This window comes from Humulus lupulus, chromosome 9, assembly GCF_963169125.1.
Source record: "Humulus lupulus chromosome 9, drHumLupu1.1, whole genome shotgun sequence".
NCBI classification, from domain to species: Eukaryota; Viridiplantae; Streptophyta; class Magnoliopsida; order Rosales; family Cannabaceae; genus Humulus; species Humulus lupulus.
The window spans coordinates 177,217,210-177,242,097 of NC_084801.1; the positions used below are offsets into that span (position 1 = coordinate 177,217,210).

The following is a 24,888-nucleotide window of genomic DNA, read 5'->3' on the forward strand; positions in this document are numbered from 1 at the left end:
TGTTATTAAATGATTATATGCATGTTTACGTGAATTATATTATTATATGATGATAAATGCATGCATATGGGTCCACATTTAATTATAAAAGCATTTTGGTAATTTGGCTCATTGAGGGCGTGATTGTGTATTTTCATGCATGTGGGGGAATTATAAATAATACCAAATTATATGTGGATTGGTTCAAGTCATTCGCATGAGACGATCATGGAATACAAGTTATCAGTTTAGTCATAACGGGGTTACTTTCGGGGCTCGGGGTGAGTCTCGAGGTAATTTGGTGATTAGAACGTTGCCGGGAGTTAAATGGTAACAGGATATGAATTATTGGTATTTGAGAATAACGGGAATTGGAGGGAATTAATTATAATTAACGAGATAGGCGGGAAAGGACAATTTTACCCTTGGGAGCCTTTAGAAACCTTTATTTGACCTAGGGGTATTTTAGTCTTTTCACCCCTAGGATTGATAGCCATTAGAAGGCTGTGGAATTGTAAAAACAGAGCATCATTATCATCCTCATCTCTCCCTTTGATTTTTGAAAGCCAACTTGAAGAAACAAGCTAGGAGATCAAAGGTGGGAGCTTAGAAACTTAGTTCATCCATTGAAGAGGACTCAAATCCAACTTGAGGTAAGATTTCATCCATGCACTTAACTTTACCCTGTTTTTCTTATGGTTTTCAGTCAAAGGAATTTGAGGTGTTAGTTGTGAGAATTCATGGAAATTTTGTGTAAGATTGCTTGGGTTTTGATGAGGGTGTGATGTAGATGAAGTTTAGGGATTGAATTTGATGTTTGGGTGAAGTTTGGGATTGGTTTAGAGGTTTGGTTTTCAAGCGAAAATCGTAGGGGAGAAGACCAGAATTTTCTCTGGTTTGCTGATGGCGCCCCAGCGCTAGGCAGGGGAGGTTCTGGGCTTCTCTGACTTTGGGGCAGCGCCCCAGCGCTAGTGCATTTTCCAGCAACCTATTTCTAGGGCTCGGGATGACTTTTAAGGCCCGGGGGTTGGTTCCTTTACCCCGTTTGGGTAGATTAAGAGTCCTGAGAGTGCGGGATGGATCATGGGAGTGAGGTTTTAGATTATAAACCTTTTTATGATTTATTTTATTGATGGGATTCCATATTTGGTTATGACTAGGTGACCGCTAAAGGATCAAAGTATTGATCGTTCTCAAGGGTCGTTCTTTTACTAATTCTTGCTCGAACCCGAGGTAAGAAAACTGCACCCTATGTATATGACATGCATGGTTATTCTTGATGCATGTTGGATGTTTAAATGTGGACAATGATAGCATTTTGAATGCTTAGCAATCTTACTTACTTGTATATGGCTATTATTAAGGCATGTCGAGTGATTAAATGTGATGCATGTGATGCACAAGAAACATGTAAATAGGGCATGCCATGATTATTGAATATGAGATTGTTCAAAACTTGAGTCTTTGTGTTTATCCATGATCCTAGTTATGCTAGCAATTGTTAAGTAAGCATGCTGAATGCCCTATATTCAGATATTTGACATATGACATATGTTTGGTAGCATTGATTACTTGTGTGTGGCACTGACTAGTCAGGGTCGGTACTGGTCGCGTATTACTGACCTAAGAGCCGGAAACGGCATAAGCGTCTTGAACACAGGGCCGATAAAAGATTAGATCTAATCGATATCAACGTTGAATGACTCTGGGAGCATTGATGCTGGACCGACCCGAAAGTCGATGAAAATTATAAGCGCTTGACTAGTCTAGGACTAGTTACTCAGAGTCAGGGCCAAAGGCCTAGGTGATTGTTTGTCACATGGCTAGGGAGCGGAATCCCATGGTTGTGACTCTATGGTCATGCGATAGGTTATATTGATGACTAGCTCATCGAACACCTATCTTGTTTAGGCTAGTGAAAGGATCACTTATTTGCAAAGCCTCGGTGACCCTATCGTCACATGGCTAATGGGAACGGAACCCACCTTAGTGACTATTACAACGGTCACTCTTCTATTTTGGACTAAAAGTCCTGGATGATTATTATGATCATCGGTTGAGGTTGTATATTCATCATTACGTGAACTCATTTGCCTGCTTGAATAGGGCTATATTTGCTAGGCGTGTGCCTTACGATTTGGTGACTTGTAATTACTGTTCATGAGCATATTGAGTTTTTCTTGCTGGGCTTTGGCTCACAGGTGCTTTGTGGTGCAGGTAAAGGCAAAAGAAAGCTGGACCATCCTTGAGTTGGAGAGCTTAGGTGACGATGTGTACATATGCAGCTGCTCGACTGCCACGACCGAGGTTTGAAGGAGAGGAACTAGGGTTAAACCCTGTTTTGCCTCTTATATTGGCTAGTTGTAAATATTTTCTTGTAATAGACCTTCAAATTATATTTTTGGGATCCCAATGTATATAATAAACGTTCTAATAAAACGTTACATCTTAACCAAAATTTTTAATCCCTAAACCGCTAATCATACTTAGTTACACAATTTTGGCCAAATGACTCGATTAGCGAGCTTAACACTGTTTATAAGGCACATTGTAACGGTCCCTGGAGTTTAGGGCGTTACAGTTTGTGTGTGTGACTCCATCAAAGAAGAGAGAAAAAAATCTTGATTGCTCGTATGGGAGAGAGAAGAGAGATTATGAACCTAACCCTAACCCTAACCTTAGCCTCTCTCTTTCTATTTATAATGACTTACTGATGACATATTACCATCTAGCCCTTGATCTAAGCCTTTATGTCAATTCATTAAACCATTTTTAGTAATTTCCCCTTAAACTGATAGTTTTAACTTATGGAAATTACAATCTCTAGCACAAGATTCATAATTATACTTTAACTCCTAATTTCCAATATCTTTGGCACTTAAGCCCCTGATATTTGAAGGAACCGTGTTTTGCTGCTGTCATACATATACATATCATAATCATGAAAATAATCACATATTATCATGAAATTTAAAAGAAAATCAATTCACATATACATTAACTTAAATTGTCAAATTTCCCTCACATGCCAAATTACCATAGTACCCAAAAGTGGTGAAGACAGATATTACACAAGTAATCGACCCAAATACATGTGGTTAAAATAATCTATCCATATATTCCTATTTTTAACATTTTGACAATGCACGAGGTCCAAAAGTTAATTTTTAAAAATAAAATATACATACCGGTAATATGTTAAAATACAAGGTTCAAAATTGTGTGAACCCTTGCACAAAAATAAATTATATATATACAATTTAGCTTTTTAATAAAGAATTTTTAACCATTTGAATAAATACATGGTCCAAAGGTTAATTTTTAAAAATAAAGGGCCAAAACAGGTAATCAATCAAAATGTAATATTCAAATAATTGATCTATCTATTCTTTTTTTAACATTTTGACAAAACACGAGGTCTAAAAGTTAATTTTAAAAAATAAATGATCTAAATAGGTAATCGACAAAAATAACTCTTCCACAAAAAAGATTTATTTATACATAATATATGATTTTTACAAAAAATCAAGCAAAGCGTATAATTAATAATAACAATAAATAAATAAAACTAAGTGTACAACAAGTTGTTCAAATTTTATTTTTGGTATTTTAATTATTTAGAATTTCTTGAAAAAAATAAAAAATATATATTTTAATCATTACAAAAATTATACAAAGTACAATTATGTTTTCTAATCATCAATGTTTATTAAATTGTTTTTTTTTTTAATTTAAAGAATGTTATATATTACAACAACCGATGTGAGTGCTCTAATGTAGAATTAATAATCATACAATTATAATTCTCTTATTATTATTATTGCATTTTAGAAATAAAGAATGAAACCAAAATAGAAGGGGTTAAAAAAAGAAAAAGAAAGAAAAAAGGACCTAGTCTTAAAGAAGCTATATTCAATGTTAAAATTCAACCAAGTAATACTAACCCTTGACAACCACTCACCCATATACATCCAAGCTGGTGGTTCCCTTTATGGATATGTATTTTTTGTACAATACAACAAATAACATTTGTAAATGGTCTTAGAGGACATAGTAGTACTAATTACATTAAATAAATGTCCATTTTGTTTGATACCATGTTTAAAGAAAGAAAGAGAGATAGAGCCTAATATAATGTGTGATTATAAGTAGTATTTACATAGAAATTTGTAATCTAATGATGAAATTTATTGTCACTTACTTAATCCCACCCTTTTTTTTTGGGGGGTCTTAACTACTAATTTTTAATTTTGAGTCACGCATCATTTATAACTAATTTTTTATTTATGTTGATCTAACTTTTGTTGGGTTGGTATTATTATACAAGTATTAATCCTTTACAAAAGCAAAGAGTTTGTACACTACATGATAAATCAAAAAGTGTAGCTTCAATAGCTTTAATTAGAATCACAACAATTCACAAACTTGAAAATAAAGACATTAAATTTCATGATCTCCCTCTACCATTTTTTCAAATGGCCAGTCAACATCAAAAATCAAATTGCTATAGCCGTTGAGAAGAGCCTTTCTTTCTTTCTTTTTTTTTTTTTTTTTTTTTTTTTTTTTTTCAGTTAGTATAACAACCTGGGACCATAGATAGATATGAAAATTATGGAATATTGTAATAGAGATTTGGATTTGAATACATATAAAGCCTTATAAGGTAAGTTAGAAAAAGTGGTAGACGTTAGAAACTAGTCTATCTATAGTACTATTGTACCACTACTACTATTGGTAGTTTTTATGATTCAATTTTTAATAATGAGAACCACAAACTACAGCTACAACTACAACTCATATCCACCTTTTTAATTTTTTGGGAAATAAGTAAGCTCTCTCTAAAACTACTGGCTAGCTTTGAAGCTTAGGATCTCCTCATATTGTTTGCTTTATCAGTTTCTAATTAAGTGATGACCCTTTTAGAAAGTCAATTAATAAGTTTTATTTTATGGGGCCAACTGTTGTTGCTACTACAATTTAAGTATGCACATAATAAATTCATTCAAAAAAGGAGAAGTTTTAATAAATGTATGAGTTTTGATTAAAAGGTAGACTTATATAAGCAAAACGTATAATGGGAGCATCTTAATATATATATATATATAGAAAGAGATAAAGAAAAGGCCAATGTCATTTGAATTTGTGTGAAAAAACAACAAATATATGCTTACTTAATGTGGAAATTGAACACAAAGGCACCAAACTCTCTTGGCAATTCCACAATTTTCTTGTCATCTTTAATCATATACACATTACCCCACATTTCTCCCTCTCTTTCCCTCTATATATATATAAATATCCATCTATCTACAAATCTATCTTTGGGAGATGGGTTTGTAATTAGGATTCAATATGGCTTAAAGATCCATGGGACACATTCCAATATAGTTTACATTATAATGTGATAATAACAACTTAAAATTGTAATCAGTAACACATGGGTGGTGAAGCTAATGGCATCATTGATACTAAAAACATTAGTTGTTATGTGAAATCCTGGTTTTTGTGCCTAGCAATGTAATAATACCTATCACAATAATAGGGTCAAGATTAAATATAAGAGAAGAAGAAGAAATACTTCTCATAAAAATAATCAATGTACCTTCCAAAATGGCTTATAGAGTAGGCACCTACTATAACTAATAAGCAGTATGCATAAATAATACAACAATCTTTAATTCTCTTTACTTCTTTAGATCTATAAAAATAGTAATTTAACCTATGGGATGATTAAATGCACACTGAATTTACCAAAATACCCTAATCCCTTGGATTCTTCTCAAGACAAAAACATCTTTTTCTGTTCATCTTAGCATTATCAATCTCTGGCTACTGAGAACCAACCAACATGCCTAGAATGCCTTTCGATTCTTCTACATCGTTATTCTTTGCTTATCATCTTCTGGGTGTTATTAGATCTGGGTCCTATCTCTCAATCTCAATAAGAATACCAAGTACAGAATGATGTTTTCTTTTGGGGAAGGTGAATGATTTGTGAATTTACATAAATACCCTCATGAAAACTTACATTGTTATGGACTTGTCTGGTCCAAAGACATCCAATACCTTAACAAACGTTCTCTTTTTTGTGTGTGTTAAGTTGTTTTACCTTCTGTTTTTTTGCTCCCACTTTGGAACATATTAGACCCCATTATTTAAGCCATTTGACATTTTGTAGCTTCTTCTACTCTTGTGGTGGGGTTAAAAGAATCTTGTTTGTTTCACTTTACATTACCAACAAAAATGACTTAAAACATCATTAGTGTAAGAGACAGTGTGGAGCGCAAGTGATAAAGGTGTTTCTTCTCAAACTCAAACAATCAAATTTCACTTAAAGTTAAGACTTTGGTGTGTTATTCACTAATAAAAATGCTTTTTAATATGTCTAATAATATTCCAAATTTGAAAAATATGCTTATCTTAAAGGTTCTTTCGTAATAAAAAAAAACCCTCAGATTGCTAGAAACCATCATCTAAATAATATCATTATATTTTTCTAAAAACACTAAAATATGCATATCTTTTAAACTAAAGAGTATTGTTAACCATATCTAGCATAGTTTCTCACTCAAAATGTTGTCACAAATTGGTTTAGATGAATAAAGATTTTACAAGCATGGGGTGGGTTAGTAATTTCCCATGAAGGGTAATTTTGTAAAGTAGTACAAAGCCCTATTTTTGCCCTTTTTTTTTTTTGCAGCACTATTTTTGGCTTTGAGTATTAAACAAAACAAAATATGTAATGAAATTAAAAGGCAAAAAAAAAATGGTAGGAGACATCATTGAGGGATCCGTGGTTTACACGACTACCATGAACTTTGTTTATTATATTTTCAAACCAAAGTTCGATTTGTAAATATGTACTTATCATTTTAGGACCATAGTTTAACCAAAGCTAAAGCAATAAATAACAAAATTAATAATAGTAAATATAAATATATATAAATAAAAGAGTGAGCTTTAAATCAATGAAAATGGAAATGGTGGTAGCAAGAGAAGGAAGCTCCTCTTCATGTGTTTAAGCAAGCTTTGGTCATCATTGCAACTATTCACATTAATAAGGAACGCTCCTCTACCACATTCTCTGAGTATTTCTCTGTGAATACCCTTCAATGTCAAACATGGTTGAATCCATATGGAAAGAGCTTTCGCCCAGCAGGAGGGAAGAATAGAGAAAACCCATCTGGGAAATCCAAGGTTGAAGCTCAGAAGCTGTGTAAGTCCAACCCCATTTTCTGTTTTGGGGTTCTGGGTCTCGAGGAATATTCGGAACTTGTACTGTAAAGTTCGGTTTTTGGATAATGGTGGTAGTGGTGGTGGTTGTGGCTGTGGCTGTTGTTCGAGAAGGTTTCGGTTTAATGGTACGGTGGTGAACAACTCTGTTTTCTTGGCTTCGCCTGGTTATTTTCAAGAAGGGAGAGCTGGTATGGAGCGTTTGGATGTGAAGAAAGAAAGGGTTGAAGAGAAAGCAAGTGAAGTGTTTGATGAGAATGTTGGTGGAATAGAGACATTTGGGGATTTAATAATTTCGGAAAAGGGTCGTGAGAGCAGTTCAAGTTCTGATTTTCTGACTTCTGAGACGACGGGGCATGAAGAACATAGTCATAGTAGCTCTGAGGAGTCATCTTCTCCGGCCACATTGGGTTGGTCTGTCGAGAAATCTGAGGCACCAGATTGCACCAGTCATAGTAGTGGCAAAAAAACGAAGGAGAAAGCTTGTTTGGATGATAGAAAACTTGAGAAACAAGGATCGTCAGTATCAGGTATGACATTGCTTGTGTTTGCATCTTTTTTTTCTTCACAATTTCTCTTTTAGAAAACGTGTATGTATGTAAGGATTGCAATTTGTTTGTTTAATTGATCTGGCTGTGGACGTGTAGAGGTTGAAATGATGAAGGAACGGTTCTCAAAATTGCTGCTTGGAGAGGATATGTCGGGTTGTGGAAATGGGGTTTCTACAGCATTGGCTATATCTAACGCCATTACTAATCTATGTGGTAATGTGCTCTACAATCATTATTACTTCTTTTCAATCTTATCTGTTCATGACTGATTTGTTCTTAAACGAAAGTTTATTAGTTTGTATGTAATTACTGCCTCTCCACTAGTCTTCTGATAATCATATGTTATTACCCTTTTTCTTTGTAGCTACCCTATTTGGGCAACTATGGAGATTAGAACCTCTACCGTCTGAGAAGAAAATGATGTGGCGAAGGGAGATGGAATGGCTTCTTTGTGTGAGTGATCACATTGTGGAGTTGATACCTTCTTGGCAGACATTTCCAGATGGAAGCAAACTCGAGGTATAATCCGAATTCATCTTCATTTGTTGTAGCTATATCAATCTGTCATGCTTTCAGTTAGCCTTTCTGCAAGATATACTGTTATGTTAAGTGTTTATTAGATACCAAAATGTGGTGAGCCATCATAGTTCATGTTTCTTCGTTTATTCAATCAAATGCTCGAATGCTATTCATGAACTTCAGGGTTTCCATCTCTCTTTAGAGGCTCTAACAGAACTTAGGACTTAAAAGTTTGTTTAAATTGGATAACTATGACATAGAGCAGTAAACTTCTCAAGGCTTCATCTCGGCTGCGACATAGATGTTAAATTCGTTACTTTCAGATACTAAATTGAGCAATGTTATCAGAAATTAGAGATGAAGCATAATTTCTAAAAACACTAAGGGAAACCAACTTACTCAGCTTAGGGTAGTTAAGGTGGTTATTAATTATAATGACCTTATTATACTTCCAAGTAAGGTTTTAATTCAGTTGAATTGACTTATAATTTAAGCTTCTTTCAATGTTAATTCTTTTATTCTGTTCTTCAGATCATGACTTGCAGACCACGCTCAGATTTGTATGTTAATCTTCCAGCACTTCGTAAATTGGATAACATGCTACTTGTAAGAGACTCTTACTTTTTCAAATTGTAAATAAAATGAATCCATATCTAAAAGGCCACTTTACTTACAAAATGTTAGCTGACTGTTTCAGGAAATATTGGATGGTTTTGAGGATACGGAGTTCTGGTATGTTGACCAAGGGATCTTGACCCAAGATGATGATGGATCATCTTCTTTCCGAAGAACAATTCAGCGTCAAGAAGAAAAGTGGTGGCTGCCTGTGCCCCGAGTCCCTCCCGGCGGCCTCCATGAAGATACAAGAAAACAATTGCAGCACAAGCGTGATTGCACAAATCAAATATTAAAAGCTGTCATGGCTATCAACAGTACTACCTTAGCTGATATGGGAATCCCTGAGTCGTATCTAGAATCTCTTCCAAAGGTAAGAAATTGTGGGAGTTGTTTAAGTTTACCCTCAAAGCCTTGCAGATGTTGTGTTTTATGAGATGTGATTAAAGTCTCTCTTTGACTTCAGAATGGAAAAGCCTGCTTGGGAGATCTTATATACCGGTACATATCATCAGAGCAATTTTATCCTGAATGTCTACTTGATTGCATCGACCTGTCTTCCGAACATCAAGCGATAGAGATTGCCAATCGAGCAGAAGCCTCAATATATGTGTTTCGCAGAAAAGTAAACTCCAAACCTGCCAGTAACACGTCCAGATCCAGTTCAAGGTCATCATGGGAAATGGTCAAAGATCTGATGGTTGATGCTGAGAAAAGGGAACTACTTGCAGATAGAGCCGAAAGTCTCCTGCTTTGCTTGAAACAAAGGTTCCCTGGTCTTCCTCAGACAGCATTAGATATGAGCAAAATTCAGTACAATAAGGTTTGTACGTTTGTGAACTTAGATGGTTTGTTCTAGTAATGTCTTCTAATCTGATACAAATAATAAAATTTAATTCTATTTCAGGATGTTGGGAAATCCATTTTGGAGAGCTATTCAAGAGTTTTAGAGAGCCTTGCATTTAACATAGTGGCACGTATTGACGATTTACTCTATGTGGATGACTTGACCAAGCATTCTGATCAGTTCCCATCAATCTCAAAAGTTGGTTTGCTATCTCAAAATGGTGCTCCAGTATCATACACAGTTCCTGTTCCAAGCACTCCATACAAAACAGCTTTCGCCACTCCAAGTTTCTCTCCTGCACATCTAGTTAGCCCTGCAAGAGGTGATAGATCTCCATTTGTCACCAGTGGCAAGCTTTCCCAGCGCGGATTAGGCGTGAAAAAGGTCTTGACAGATTATCTCAGCATTGAGACGAAAGGAAACACTTATGGAAGTCCAAATGAAAAAGCAAAGTCAATATCAAGCACATTACATGAAGTTTCTGCATCTCAAATGGGTGCAGAGTCTATTGACTGCAGAAAAACACCGATCCCATCGATAAGGGACCGGTTTCAGAAGGATGATATGTGAGAATGAAGTGAACTCAAGCTAGCTCTTTTATGTGATCAAATAGGCATAGTAGTTACTATATTAGGTATATTAGCCTCTTTTTTTTTTTTTTTTACATTGTTGTTCCAAGGAGATGTTTGTGAAAGATGAGCTGATGACTCATCTTCATGAACATTCTCACTTTTCTAGTATTGTTTTTGTTCCCGGCTGACTCAGATCAACATGTGTTTGTAAAGAAAAAAAAAAGGAAAAACAAGAATGTTGACTATGTTCATAAATAGATGAATGCTCATATTCATATTTCAAGCTTCTGATGTGCTCAAAATGACTCGTGACCTTATGTTTTCTCCTTGAAGTTCCCCATAAAACCTTCCTTGTTTAAATGTAATATTTAATGATAATGATAGAGAACCTATTAATCAATTTTGGTCTTTGTTTAAAATCGGATAATTTGAAAAATATGAAAATGTGTGCTAACTTTTTTTTTTTTTCTTCCACAGACTTTGAAAGTAATAATCTATAAATATAGGTAGGTCTAAGAGCATAATTTTTAATAATCTATAAATATACAATGGGAGATAGTTTAAGTTGTCAAATCATAATTTTTTTAATAAACTTAACCAATCAAAAAAAAAAAAAAAAATGAAGGCAACGTTGCCAATTTTCTTTTAAAACAATCTCCTCCACCTCATTTACCAACCCCACATCTGACAATCATTTCTATTGGAGTTGCTCTAAGGCCAACTCCAATGGGAGTTGCTTTGCCTAAATACTTGTTAGATATGTCAGAGATGGGGGGATTGGAAGCTGAGGTGGAGAGGTTATTTTAAAAGAAAATGAGCAACGTTGCCCAGCAGTGGCAATGTTGCCTTCAATTTTTTTTTTCTTTTTTCTGATTGGTTAATGCATTGAGTTGCCTATTAGAGAAAGTCAACAAGCACTCAATTTGGCAACAAGCATTGGACTTGCTCTAAGAAGGTGATTTTCTGCAATCTATTTTATTTATTTATTTTTCTTCTACATGTAATAAATGTTTAGTCAAATTATTTATGCTTTTTATTTAAACCTTAACAATTTTTACAAAATATGTAGTTTTAATAAATATATAATTTGAATTTAAATTTGATTAAATATTTAATTATGATAATTGATTAATTAAATTATAAATATAATAATAATAATAAATGTTTATTCAAATTATTTATGTTTTTTTTACTTAATCGTGAACAATTTTACAAAATATTTTAAGAACATATATAATTTTAATTCTAATTTAATTGTGATAACGGTGTAATTTGGTTATAAAATTGATTGTGTTGTAATACTTTAATATATTTAAGAATTGATACATTGATTTTATTTTTATACCACTATTTAATATTTGAAAATGTAGTATATCTTTTTTTATATATATATATATATATAAAGTATGTATCTAACATAAGTTTAATACTTCCTTAACTTAATATTCTATATTATTATCTATATATAATATAAAATTTATAAAATCTATAAAAATAAAAAATGAAAATTTTTTTGTTAATTGATTTGGTCTCCATAAATAGAATTCCTCCTATTCTATTATTTTAAATAACTGGAAGTCATAAGCTAATAGATGAAGATGATTACTTTTTTTTTCATCAACTTTAACATAATGTTACAAATGTTTAGAAAATAGAAGGAAAAAATTGTGGATAGTAAAAATTGGGTATGAATATAAATACTATTTTTCACTTAAACCAAAATGGAAACAAACAAAAACATCAAATCTAGTCCAAGTAAGACAAATAAATTAAATAGCATATTAGGAGGTAAGATAACAAATAGGGTCGTTGTAGTATAGTGGTAAGTATTCCCGCCTGTCACGCGGGTGACCCGGGTTCGATCCCCGGCAACGGCGAATTTTTTTTTTTTTTCTGCTTAGTGCAGAGTGATCCCTGAAGCACTACTAAGCATCTGCAGCCCAATACACCAATAAGAAGTAAGAAAGGAGGGTTTTGCCAGTTTTATGGGATTTGGTAGTTGGGCTCTTCTAGTTTTGGTCGGTAATGGAGTTACAAAGAACCAAAGTGAAAGCTCTTTCAGCTTCTTCACCTCCATTACTAACTACTACTGTCACTAATGGCCACATCTGGAAAACAATGACCAAAAACAAACCAACCCCAATTGAACAAAACTGACACATAAGCACGCACGGTGTTGTAGTGCTAGCTCCACTTCAATGGTTGATTCTAGAAAAGAAAAAGCAGAAAAAAAAACTCCTTTTGAAAGCCTATAAAAATCCCATCTCTATGTCATCACAATTCACAACTTTTGTTTGAAGATATATATTTTTTTCTACAGTATTACAGACGGGGAAAGCAACAATGAAGTTCATCTACTATGTGGGGCTGGTTGTTGTGGTTGTAAGTGCTTTTGGGATTGAGAAAAGCGTTTATGGAGCAACAAATGCTTGTGGAAAGTCCAGTCCTGACAATGAGGCAATGAAGTTGGCTCCTTGTGCTGTGGCTGCTCAAGATGAGAAAGCAGCTGTCTCTAACAGCTGCTGCCTTCAAGTGAAGAACATTGGCCAGAACCCCACCTGTCTCTGTGCTGTTCTTCTTTCCAATACTGCCAAGAGCTCTGGCATCAAACCTGAGATAGCTATTACTATCCCCAAACGCTGCAACTTTGCAAATCGACCAGTGGGGTACAAATGTGGACGTGAGTATATATAGTTAAAATGTTATTATTATAACTTTCAATATAGAGTTTCTTACTAACAATAAAATGGTTGGAAATTGCAGCTTACACATTGCCATGATGGGATATGATATGATGTGATGATGTTGTGGAGCATACAGTATACAAAAACTGTTAGCTATTTTAATGTTGTTTTAAGTACGACTATGTGTCACTCTCATAGAAAATAAAAGCTAGCAGCTTGTGCTGGTTTGTATCTTTATTGGATAATAAAACAGATTATTACTGTTATTATGCTGTTTTCATTATATATAAACTTCAATAGTTTCTCATAAAAATAACTTTGCTAAAGCCAAAAAAACTACCAAAATAAGCAGGAACTAGAGTCATATCAGTCCATTTTTTTATGTTGAAGATGTGGTTGCAGAGTCTCTGTCTGTATCTAAAGTATTTTCTCTCTTTAACTACCAGAAACTTCATTCTTAACCACCGTGAGAAAGTCCTGCCTGACCACACATGGGATAAGGACAGGTTCTAAGGTTGTGGGGTCCCATGAATATAAAATAAATAGAGAGGGAGAGAGAGAATGACCTCTGACTAAAAATCTTTTAAAGCTCGGATAAGCAAAGGAAAAGACAGTTTGGAACAAAGACTAGGACACATCAGAACATAATTTTGGTTAAGTGGGCCATACCCTTTTGAAAACAAATTTTAACAGTTAGTGTGCGTGGCACACAGCACACAGAATCTAGTAAAAAAAAAGTTAGTTTCTGGGGCAAATACAAGAGAGCTAATGCAATCAACGTCTCAAACCAAGGAAAGGGTCTGAGCTTTGACACTTTGCTTGGAGGAATAATATCTAATTGTTTGATTTCAGACTCAACCATCAGCATCTAAATATGTACAGCACAACTAGGGAATTAAATAAGGTGTGACTTGGAAGTATTATTCAGAATATAATACAAAAGAAAAGCGATCAAAAGTATAATCGTAGAACATTCTCGTATGTACATGTTATTAATAGAAGACACTGTTATGAAGGGGGTGGATTTATGTAGATAGGGAATAACAACAGAAACTTGAAAAGCACACAAACCAAATATGTACAGAAAAAGTTGAGCCACACCATATAGAAAACCAATTCAGAGTTTCAACATTTATAGCAATGAAAGAGAAAATAAGTCTTCTTAACCATAAAACTATACAGGAAAAGAACAGGTTCAACATCCCTTTACAGAAAGGAAATAAAAAAAGAGAAGAAACAGAAACATTTATTGATTATTGATTCTTATTAAGGTCATGCTGTTTGGAGGGGAGACAAACAACCAGCTCGCACCACCGATCCGACTATTATCATCTATCTTCATATAACCTTCTCTGCTATAATATTTTCCTACTTTGCCTGCATAAGCATAACCTTTTATGAGTTGAAAATAAACCAGCATAAACTCAGTAAGATAGACACCATAAATACAGTGTCTAGCAAAATAGTCTAAGAGATATTGCTCATACATTTGATGAGATCATATATTTAGATCAATGAACATCAACAGAAATACCGAAGCTTTAATTGTAGTTCTAGTAGCCAATTGTGTACTTTACGAGGACTGAAAGCAAACTTTTTTTTTGGTCTAGCTTCACCAATTGTGAAAAAAGTTTTCGAATAGTGAAGTAAGTACCTTGGTAAATGTAGCTCGGACAACAGAGCTCCTGGCCTTCTAATAGTAAAGACTCCCTGCAGATAAAATCACAAGAAACCATGAATTAGAATACAATAAGAATTGTTTCACAACCACCTTGGAAAAAAATTTACAAGCAAAGTCTCACACCTTGCCACCAGTTGCCCCGTGACGCGCTACCTGAATCATCTTCAGCCCCATCTTGCTTGTACTGCAGATAACATAACAAAGCAACAACTTGTCAAATTCCTGAATTTTAAAAATAAAATATCAATGTTCTTTATCATAGAATATTAGTTATACTGCGTTGTGATCTTGTATTGTCCCACCAGAACAATGAGTGAGGAATCAATGTCACACGCCCTTTCATCATCTAAGCGGGAATACTCAACACTAGTTCATAAATTCCAATTTATATTCCTTATACCTGTAAAGTGTAAAGGTCTCTTAAACAAACTTCATCACATAAAACAATTCAAGAATTGCTAGAAAATGCTCACCGTCGAGCTTGGTGTGGTCTGGGGTTGACAATAGACGTCTTGACCACCATAATAGATTGATGAGCTTAGGTGACATGGTTGCATTCTTTGTTCCTGATAAATGGAACCGGTGTCTGTGCTTTGTAGGCTTTGGTTCTCAGTTCCTTTGTTAATGGATGCATCATCTGCAAATACAGTGTGCTAGAGTAAAGTTGACAATTTTTAACACATACAGGGAGCAAGCAAGACAGATTACTTAAAAAATAAAGTTGTGAACAAAAAATAACTCGTTAAGCTTATTTCAATTAGTTATAGGAGCTAACTTACAAAATAATAAATATTTGTCAAATTGGCTTGGAAAGATTTTGTCAGTGAAAGTTCAAAGTTTCAGGCTCTTTGTTTCAAAAACATTGAAAAAGAAAGTGAATATTGTTCTGATTTTCATTTTCAAGGGAGACAAGAAAAACATCCTTGGCAAATTTCATTTTACAATTTATTTTGGGTTTGTATAAATGTGCATAAGTAAATCTTATGTTTTTTATACCACTTCAATTACTGAATTTCCACAAAATATCTCAATAAATAAAAATAAAACGCAATCAGAATAACAATGCAGATACTAAACAGCACCAAAAAATAAAAATAAAAAGTAAAAGAAACCTGAAGTTTCATGTTTGGTGTTGTATGATTCAGCGAAGGAGCTATGCTTTCTCCCTGGTACTTCAGAACGCAGAGATTCTCTCCCTAAAACCTAAATCCAACACCAAGATTAATCTCAGACCTTGCTAAACAATCAAATATATAATGATAAAGGTATATGACCAATGAGCAAAGAAAGAGCACATATAATAACTCTTTATGTAATCTCACTGAGGAATCTTTAACTTCATCCATATATACCCAAAAGAAAGTTTTCATCTTCTGAAACTTCTCGATTGAGATAATGAACAGAACACTAATCAAAAGAACACATAAATGTCAACCCAATCATTCAAACCAAAAAATGAACCGACTTTCATTTGAAACTCAATTGCCCCAAAGCCAAAACAGAGCCAGTATTATATAATCAAAAGTTCAAAAGAAGCCATAGAAATGGTAATTGATTTAATATAACAGAAAGAAAAGAACTTAAAAAGTTAAAGCTTTATTGATTCAATTTATACATATATATATACGTATATAAATATATGTATAAAGATATTACCTTTGACGATGGTGCAAAGATAGAACCGAAAATCCCAGAAGAAGATGAAGATTCTTTGGACCCAAACAGCTCAGAAGTGAAGGTAGAAGATGAACCCACTTGCTTCTTCCCATCCATTTTCTCTCTATAGATACTTAATCAAACCTCTTTATCACTCTTATCAAGACCCTTTTAACTCCTTAAGCACAGAATGAAAACCATACAACTATATATACACACACACGTATGAGATGCGAATGACCAAAAAATCAAAAACCCACCGTCAAAGAAGACTTGAAAAGAAAGAAACGGCGATAAGATTTACTTTTCTTTCTACTGAGAAACAAACAGAAGAAAGCACGGGAGAGGAAGAAAGTTATGTATATGTAGGTGTATATATACACAAAGACAAAGACCAAAATATTGAAAAAGAATGGAGAAAGAGAGACACGTGAATGAAAAGCACACAGAACGAAACCGTCACTGAAACCCAAATTTATAAGCCGAAAAGATGGCAACCCATATCAAAATTTTCCTTTATTTTCTCGTTCTCTCTCTCTCTCTTTTTGCCGACTACCGTTCTCCTTTTCTTTTCTTTCTTTTTTTTTTTTTTTTGAAAATTTAATAAATATCAAAATAAAAAACCAGTTTTTTCTGTTTTTCTTCCTTTGAACATGTCGACTGAGTAAAAAAAAATAATAACAACAACAACGACAGAACAGGACACGTGGAAGATTATGGAGTCAAATGTGGGGCCCTCAAACATGGCCCAACCTTTTAATTCCACGTATTACAATTTAATAAAAAGTTAAAATTTATTAATTTTTTTTAAATACATAATTTTCAGCTCTTTTATCTCACACAATACGTTCAATTTTTTTTTTAATCACACAATGTTTTTTTTAACATTATTTTGATCTTTTTTAATGTATGAAACTTTTTTAAAAGAAATATTAAAGATAAAATATAAAAAGTCACTACAAAAATCACGATTTTTTTGGTAGTTGGTGTCCTATATATCTGAGATAAATTTCAGGAACATTCTTTATATAGTTAATCAAATTGAAACGAGACTTAATATTCAACTTTTTTCTTATTTAGTTTTTATTATAGATATTGATAAGTAATATTTCCTTAATTAAATGATTATATTGAATAAAAATAAATTAATTACAACAAAAAAATTTTTATTTGATTTTGATTATTAACAAATATAGAATGCTTTTAAAATTATAAATTATATATATTTAAAAAAATAGTACATATGTTAATGAAACGGATTCCACCTTATTTCTCATGGTGACATTCCTATTTTTTCTAACAGTAATAAGTAATTTTGAATTTTTTTGAAAACATTGTCAAAAAAATGAAAAGTTTTTATGAAAGTTATAAATCTAATATCTATTTTACTTAAAAATATTATTGTGTCTGTCTTTCATATTTTGTTTCCTAAAGTCATATATAATTTTATTAATAACAAAAACAATTATAAGATTTTTTATAATATCTTATAAAAGTACATAAATTTTTGTCAAATTTTAATAAAATGGAAAGTTTCGTATAACAATTATACAAAGATACTCATGATTAAAACACCAATAATTTTTTTGTCAAAAAAAAATACACCAATAATTTACATCTATTCTATATAATAAATGTGTAGATAACAGAAATTTTTGGTTTTAACAGTTTTTTATTTTTTTAATGTTAACTTTAACGGAATATTCTTATATTTAATAGAATATTATATATTTAACCGTAATTTGTGACTTAAATAAAATAAATAACTAAGAAATTAAAATAGGATAAATTTTGATATATTTTACAATGATAATTAAAATATGATATTTTTGAAATATTTTACAATGATAATTATTTAAAAATAATAAATAATTAAATAAATTAAAATATGATATTTTTAAAATATATTACAATGATAGTTATTTTTAAATAATTAAACAAATTAAAATATAATATTTTTGAGATATTTTACAATGATAATTATTTAAAAATAATAAAATCATACATTTTATAACTTAAATACAATTTAATTAAACTTAAACTCACTTATTAGAATAATATCATATTAAACATATAATATAATCTACTATGGATTAGCAACATTTAAAAAAAAAAACTAACAAGAAACTTAAATTTAAAATCCACGTATAATATTTAATATTACATTAAATATATAATATATAATCTTTTTTTGTCACTCCCAAATTCAAAAATTTGAGCAAAGATAAACTTAAACAAAAATAAATAAATTATTTAATTAAAATAGAATATTTATTTCAAAATATATATTACATTAATATAAATTTAATAAAAATAATTAATAAATTCTATAAATAAGACTAAGCAAACGTGCATATGCACGTTGTTTGTATTTAGTAAAAATATATATCTCTAAAAGTAAATTTTAAATGTGATATTTTTATCCTTACTCAAATTATATTGAAATGAATTGTATTTTGTTATTTAATTAGTTTGGCTTAAATTATTAGTTAATATCTCTTCCATATAAAAAATGCGTACATAACGCAATTTTTTGGTTTTAACAGTTTTTTATTTTTTTTCCCGGTAACTTTAACGGAATATTCTTATATTTTATAGTAGATTGTAAACATTAAATAAATAAATAATCAAACAAATTAAAATAAGATATTTTTGAGATATTTTGCGATGATAATTATTTAAAAATAATAAAACTATACATTTTATAACTTCAATAAATTTAATCAAACTTAATATTATATTAAACATATAATATATAATATTTTGTTGTTAATGCCAAATTCAAAAACTAGAACAAATATAAACTTAAGAAAAAATAAATAAATTAAAATATGATATTTTAAAGATATTTTATGATAATTTAAATAATAAAATCATATTTATTTAAAAATAATAATTGTATACATATCATTTTTTTATCTTATAAATTTGTATGATAGTTTATTTTTTATAAGTGATTGTAGCTTTTTTTCTTCATAAAATTCATCAAAAGACATTGCGAGATATATTAGAAACTAAAAATAGTTGATGCATATATAATACTATCTACACTATGACTTTTTATATTCTTATTTTATTTATATTATTAATTATTTTTTAAATATTATTGCATTTTATATATAAATATCATGTAACCATGTAAATATATATCTATGTCAATATTGTGTTTAGATGTCATCTATGTAGAGATTATTGATATAAATATTTATATATGTTAGTAATATAGAACTATAATTCATTCTATTATATATATATATATATTTAAAATAGTGAAGCAATTTTTATTAAAATTATAGACAATGCTTATAATTTTAAAACTAAGCAAACGCGCATTGCACGTTACTTCTACCTAGTATTAGAACAAGCACATTGGGGAATAGTGATAGTTATTATTTATTTTGTATTTTGTATTTGTTATGAGAGAACTCATATACATTTATATATCTTCTATATAAAAAGTGTGTAGATAACGAAAATGATTGGTTTTAGCTGTTTATTTTGTGAACTTTAATGGAATATTCTAAATATTTAACAGAATATACCTTTAAAATTAATTAAAAATATATATTTATTAATTATATTAATATAAATTTAAATATTATAAAATATCATTATTATAATAATATTTAATATAAAACTACATATATAATTGTTACACCCAGAGACCAGAGGTTATGACCTCGAAAACTGAATTCGTCAAGTGTGAGCTCGAAATGTATGAAAACGTTGTATGGTCCAGCTGTAAGATCTCTGAAGTAAAATAACGACCTCGAAGATGTGTAACCTCGGGATGCTATCTGAGTTTGAAATGACATGACATTAGGATATATCCGTTATCGATTGCCTTCGGATTGAACAGTCCGAGCTTGGGAAGTGCAAGCTCGAGTATGATGGCTTCGATAGTGTCAATCTACTCCGAGCATGTCCTGAAGTAGGATGGCAAGCTCGTAGCAATACCATAAGTCTCAACAGCCACAGGGTCGATCGCTGATCTCGAAGACACGATGAGTCATCTGGGATAGCCCATTACGTATGAACATATTTATTGTTGTATAATCCCAACATTTAAGGGATATTATTTAGTCTGTTATCCGTTCCCGATTCCTATGGGACGTTTCCATATATGTAGGAGATATTGTATTTAATGTCATTATTTAAATTGATATACAGAATATCTTTCCGATATATGTGGGAATGAACTCTGTAATCTCCCTTATAAATAAAGAATCGATTTCTTTTGGGCTGGAGAATAATTTCTGGGTAATTCATCTCTGAAGAGTTTCCAGAAATTTTTAAGCCTTAATAACATAGACTCGTGGACTAGGCAGAGTTAATTGTTGAACCACGTAAAAACCCTCTTGTCTTTCTTCATTATTCATTCGCTTCGTAGTAAACGTTGTTTAATTTCTCTACAATTTAAGTTGACAAAAAACAGCGTCAACAATTTGGTGCTTTCATTGAGAGCATTAAGCAGTACGTACGTGAGTTTATTCAGTCGAAGAAGCCTCCCTGAATCAACTATGGCTGCGAATGATCCTAATAATCCTGAGGAGGAAATCTTAGAAGAAGCGGACTACCCCCGGCGCCCTGGGAAGCAGCCTATGATGAATTCGGATCCTGATGAGAAGAGTAGTTCCTCTAACTCTCGAGGACCACCAGCACCACTGGCCCCCAGGGACGACGAGGACATGTACTACAACCCTGAACGATATGTCCCTATTGTGGAGATTTAAAACCGTCAACTGCGAAAGCAATTGGCGGAGGCCAAGAAACGTAACGAGGAGTTGGCCAGATTGGCTGCTGAGGCGCAGGCGGCTCAGCCCCCGTCTCCGCCTGAGGCCCAAGCTCCATCTCTGCGAGATGTTCATGTTCTACCACGCAGGCCTCGTGGACGACCTCGCAAAAATGCTGCCGCACGAAGAACGGAGGAACCTCCGCTACCTGCAGAACAGCCTGCTCCCCCAAGGCCCCGGAGAAGTACTCGGGCAGGAGCTCCTGCCAACTCCACTGCTGAGGTACCGACCGAGATTGGGAATAACCGTGCCCCTACGGAGGCTCGGACCCAAAATCCTGGTAACACATAGAATGTTCCTGACCCAGCACAGGAAAACTCGGGACCTTCTAGACCCCGTAATGGATGGCAGCCACCATCACCTATAAGACACCCACCATCGCCGATAAGATATCCCTCACCAACTCGGAGAAACACGCAACCGACTCAGGGTGGTAGGGAAAGGCGAGCGAGGCGAAAACATGGGAATGGGGAGATCGCTAGGGGGCATAGAGGTACCCAACCCATGAGAAGCCAAATGTCTTGGTCTCACACTATTGAGACAAGACAACCAGAAAGGAACCCGTCTCGAAATAAATGCGCGATGAGCCATATCAGTGAAGGCTCAGGAGATACTAGATCGGTCAGTATGTATGACCAGGGATGCAGAATTACTGGGAATCGAAGGGATCACCCAGATTTACGGGAACACCTGAACCAGAATCGGGGTGATGGTAACCCCTCGAACCCAGACTTGAGGGATCACCTAAATGGACACAAGAATCCTGTACGGAGGCGCGAAGCTGGAATTGTGATCAACGATAACCAGTTTAAAGTCAGATCTCTCGTGGATCCAGTCCAGGAAAGGATCGAAGAACTAGAAAGTGCATTCAGGATCTTACAAAATGAACGAGGTCGGGATTGGGACGAAGAGTTCGACGAGGAACTCGAACCCTTCGCCTCCATATTTCCAGCACCCCGTTTCCTCAAGGATTCCGAATTTCTCATGTCCCACCGTTTGATGGGAATTCCGATCCATACAGTCACTTAAGTACGTTCAATACCATTATGAGAGCGAGTAATGTGGGCTACGAGCTCAGATGCATGCTGTTTCTAGCCTCGCTCACAGGACCAGCAAAAAACTGGTTCGAAAAATATAAGAGGCATTCAATTGCTTCTTGGGATCAATTATATAGAGATTTCAAGAAGCAATTCAGAGCCATGATTGGAATAAGGCCCGGGGCATCTGCCTTGACCAATGTCTGGCAACAGCCGAATGAAACATTGAAAAGTTACCTTACAAGGTTCAATTTGGAAGTCGCCCGAGCTCATGACGTAGATGACAGCAGTCATCTAATGGCTGTCCGAGCTGGGGTAATGCCTGGAAGCCCTCTTTGGGAAGATATGCAGAGGAAACCCGTGAGGTCCTTAACCGAGTTCAATCGACGAGCTCAGAGGTTTGTTAATGTAGAATAGGCGAGGTCAGCGTTGAATATGGCCTCTCAGCCCGTAACTACGACAACAAACGTAAACTCTGCCTCGACCTCGGCAAACCCTACAACCTCGAAACCCCCTGTGGATAACCCTTCTAAAAGAAAGAAGAATGAAGGGAATAATCCCGAGGCGGAAGGGGGAAAGAAGAAGAAAAGGGAAAGATATTTCTCCATGTACAAAGTGTATATCGAGTTGAATGAGTCTCGGGAGAATATCTACCTGGCTAATGAGAACCAGGTCCCTTTCAGGTGTCCGGACCCCATGAGGAACCAAAAAGCAAAGAGAGATTCTAGTAAATACTGCAGATTCCATAGAGATATCAGACATACAACCGATGAATGCAGGCCTAAAAGACGAGATTAAAGGCCTGATCTCGAGAGGATATTTTAGGCAGTATGTAAGAAACCAAAATCCCAATCAGGCTTCTACCAGTCAGAGGGTAGCTGCACCACCGCCTGCGCAAAATAATAACTCCCGAGCAAGGGAAGACAAGAGACCCCCTCCGATTGATGGAGAATATGTTGTAACCATCTCGGGGGGACCTCATCTCGCAGGATCGGACAAGAACGCCCAAAAAAGATACGTGAATGAGCTAAAACCCAGTGACGGGTCCCTTTACGAACCCGAACCCAAGGCTCTGAAACACCAGAGGGTTGAATCTCAACCTATAACTTTTACTGAGGACGACGCATCTCATGTGCAGTTTCCTCACAATGACCCGCTGGTCATCACCCTTCAGCTTGCGAACAAGAGGGTTCACCGAGTCCTGGTTGATAATGAGAGCTCAATGAATATCCTCTATAAGGCCACCTTAGAAAAGATGGGATTCACGCTCCGTGACCTAAAGGCCTGTGCAATGACATTGTACGAATTTTCAGGAGAAGGGATTGCCTACATGGGATCTATTGAACTCCCTGTAACCTTGGGAGACTACCCGGTCTCGGCAACCAAGATGATGGAATTCGTTGTAGCAGATCTGCCATCGGCCTACAATGTACTACTCGAGAGACCCACCCTAGTAGGGCTGGGGGCAGTTTCGTCTGTAAGGCATTTGGCCATCAAGTTCTCGACTTCTAGTGGCATCGGGACACTGAAAGGAGACCAGCTCGCAGGAAGGGAATGCTATAGCATTTCCATTAGAGGAAAGAAACAGACAAGACCACAGAAACTTGTCATAATTCATAATAAGGATGGAACAGCCTTCAAGATAGACGAAGAAGTTGATCCGAGAATAGAGGAAAGAGCTGACCTCGAGCCATTAGAAGAGCTCGAAGAGGTCAGGCTCGAAGTAGTAGACCCCCCGAGAACAATGAAGGTAAGGAAATACCTTCCAGAAGAAACAAAGTAGCAATTAATTTGCTTTTTGGAAAAGAACTAGGATGTTTTTGCATGGTCACATTCGGATATGGTAGGGATAAATCAGAATGTGGTAAGCCACACTCTAAATATTGACAAAAGCTTTCCCCCGAAGCAGCAAAAGTGAAGACTCCTAGATGACGACAGGAAGAAGGCCCTAAAAGAAGAGGTCGACAAGTTGAAGGCAAACCGATTCATTCGAGATTCTTTCTACCCCGATTGGGTCGCCAACCCGGTGCTCGTCCCGAAGCCTAACGGGACATGACAGACCTGTATTGAGTACTCATACCTCAATAAGGTCTGTCCAAAGGACTGCTTCCCCTACCTCGAATCGACAACATCGTAGATGCCACAGCTGGGCATGGACTTATGTCATTCATGGACACTTATTCTAGATATAACCAGATCGCCATGCATGCCCCAGACCAAGAGCATACGAGTTTTGTGACAGACAAAGGACTGTATTGCTACAATGTCATGCCGTTCGGACTAAAGAATGCTGGAGCCACTTACCAACGGCTCGTAAACATGATGTTCTCCGAGCAGATAGGTAATAACATGGAAGTTTATGTTGGCTAAATCTAAACATAACAGTAACCATGTGGACGACCTTGACGAGTGCTTTGTCGTGTTACGGAAGTATGACATGAAACTCAACCCCCAGAAGTGCTCTTTCAGAGTATCGTCAGGAAAGTTCCTAGGCTTCATTGTAAACGCACGAGGAATAGAAGCTAATCCGGACAAGATCCAAGCTTTAATTGATATGCCCTCACCTTGAAAGCATAAGGATGTCCAAAGTTTGATTGGGCGGATGGCAGCACTAAGTAGGTTTATCTCAAAATCTACAGGCCGTTGTCTTCCATTTTCCAACCTTTTGAGGGGAGGCAAAAAATTTGAGTGGACAGAAGAATGCGAGTTAGCTTTTCAGGA

General features: G+C 34.4%; 3 protein-coding genes and 1 non-coding gene across 5 annotated transcripts; 3 read left to right on the top strand and 1 right to left on the bottom strand.

Annotated features, from left to right (window-relative positions):
* Positions 1 to 6,813: 6,813 nt before the first annotated feature.
* LOC133801292 (rop guanine nucleotide exchange factor 7-like) lies at positions 6,814 to 10,716 on the top strand. Of its 2 annotated transcripts, XM_062239461.1 has the most exons (7): positions 6,814 to 7,742; positions 7,860 to 7,976; positions 8,128 to 8,282; positions 8,814 to 8,888; positions 8,980 to 9,270; positions 9,364 to 9,720; positions 9,805 to 10,716. In XM_062239461.1, the coding sequence occupies exons 1-7, from the start codon at positions 7,115 to 7,117 to the stop codon at positions 10,312 to 10,314; spliced, it is 2,133 nt and encodes a 710-aa protein (XP_062095445.1). In that variant the 5' UTR covers positions 6,814 to 7,114; the 3' UTR covers positions 10,315 to 10,716. The 2 variants fall into 2 exon arrangements, with proteins under 2 accessions (XP_062095445.1, XP_062095446.1); XM_062239462.1 differs by lacking the exons at positions 6,814 to 7,742; positions 7,860 to 7,976 and having other exon boundaries at positions 8,088 to 8,282.
* A 1,405-nt stretch (positions 10,717 to 12,121) lies between these two features.
* Positions 12,122 to 12,193, top strand: TRNAD-GUC (transfer RNA aspartic acid (anticodon GUC)). The gene has a single exon. It is a non-coding gene; the product is annotated as a tRNA-Asp (tRNA).
* A 226-nt stretch (positions 12,194 to 12,419) lies between these two features.
* On the top strand, positions 12,420 to 13,266 carry LOC133801294 (putative lipid-transfer protein DIR1). The gene is made up of 2 exons (XM_062239464.1): positions 12,420 to 12,996; positions 13,080 to 13,266. The coding sequence occupies exons 1-2, from the start codon at positions 12,660 to 12,662 to the stop codon at positions 13,094 to 13,096; spliced, it is 354 nt and encodes a 117-aa protein (XP_062095448.1). The 5' UTR covers positions 12,420 to 12,659; the 3' UTR covers positions 13,097 to 13,266.
* An 811-nt stretch (positions 13,267 to 14,077) lies between these two features.
* On the bottom strand, positions 14,078 to 16,916 carry LOC133801293 (uncharacterized). Its single transcript, XM_062239463.1, has 6 exons — positions 16,338 to 16,916; positions 15,794 to 15,884; positions 15,155 to 15,318; positions 14,805 to 14,865; positions 14,655 to 14,710; positions 14,078 to 14,377 (listed from the first exon to the last, which is right to left on the bottom strand). The coding sequence occupies exons 1-5, from the start codon at positions 16,452 to 16,454 to the stop codon at positions 14,694 to 14,696; spliced, it is 450 nt and encodes a 149-aa protein (XP_062095447.1). The 5' UTR covers positions 16,455 to 16,916; the 3' UTR covers positions 14,078 to 14,377; positions 14,655 to 14,693.
* Between the last annotated feature and the right edge of the window lie 7,972 nt (positions 16,917 to 24,888).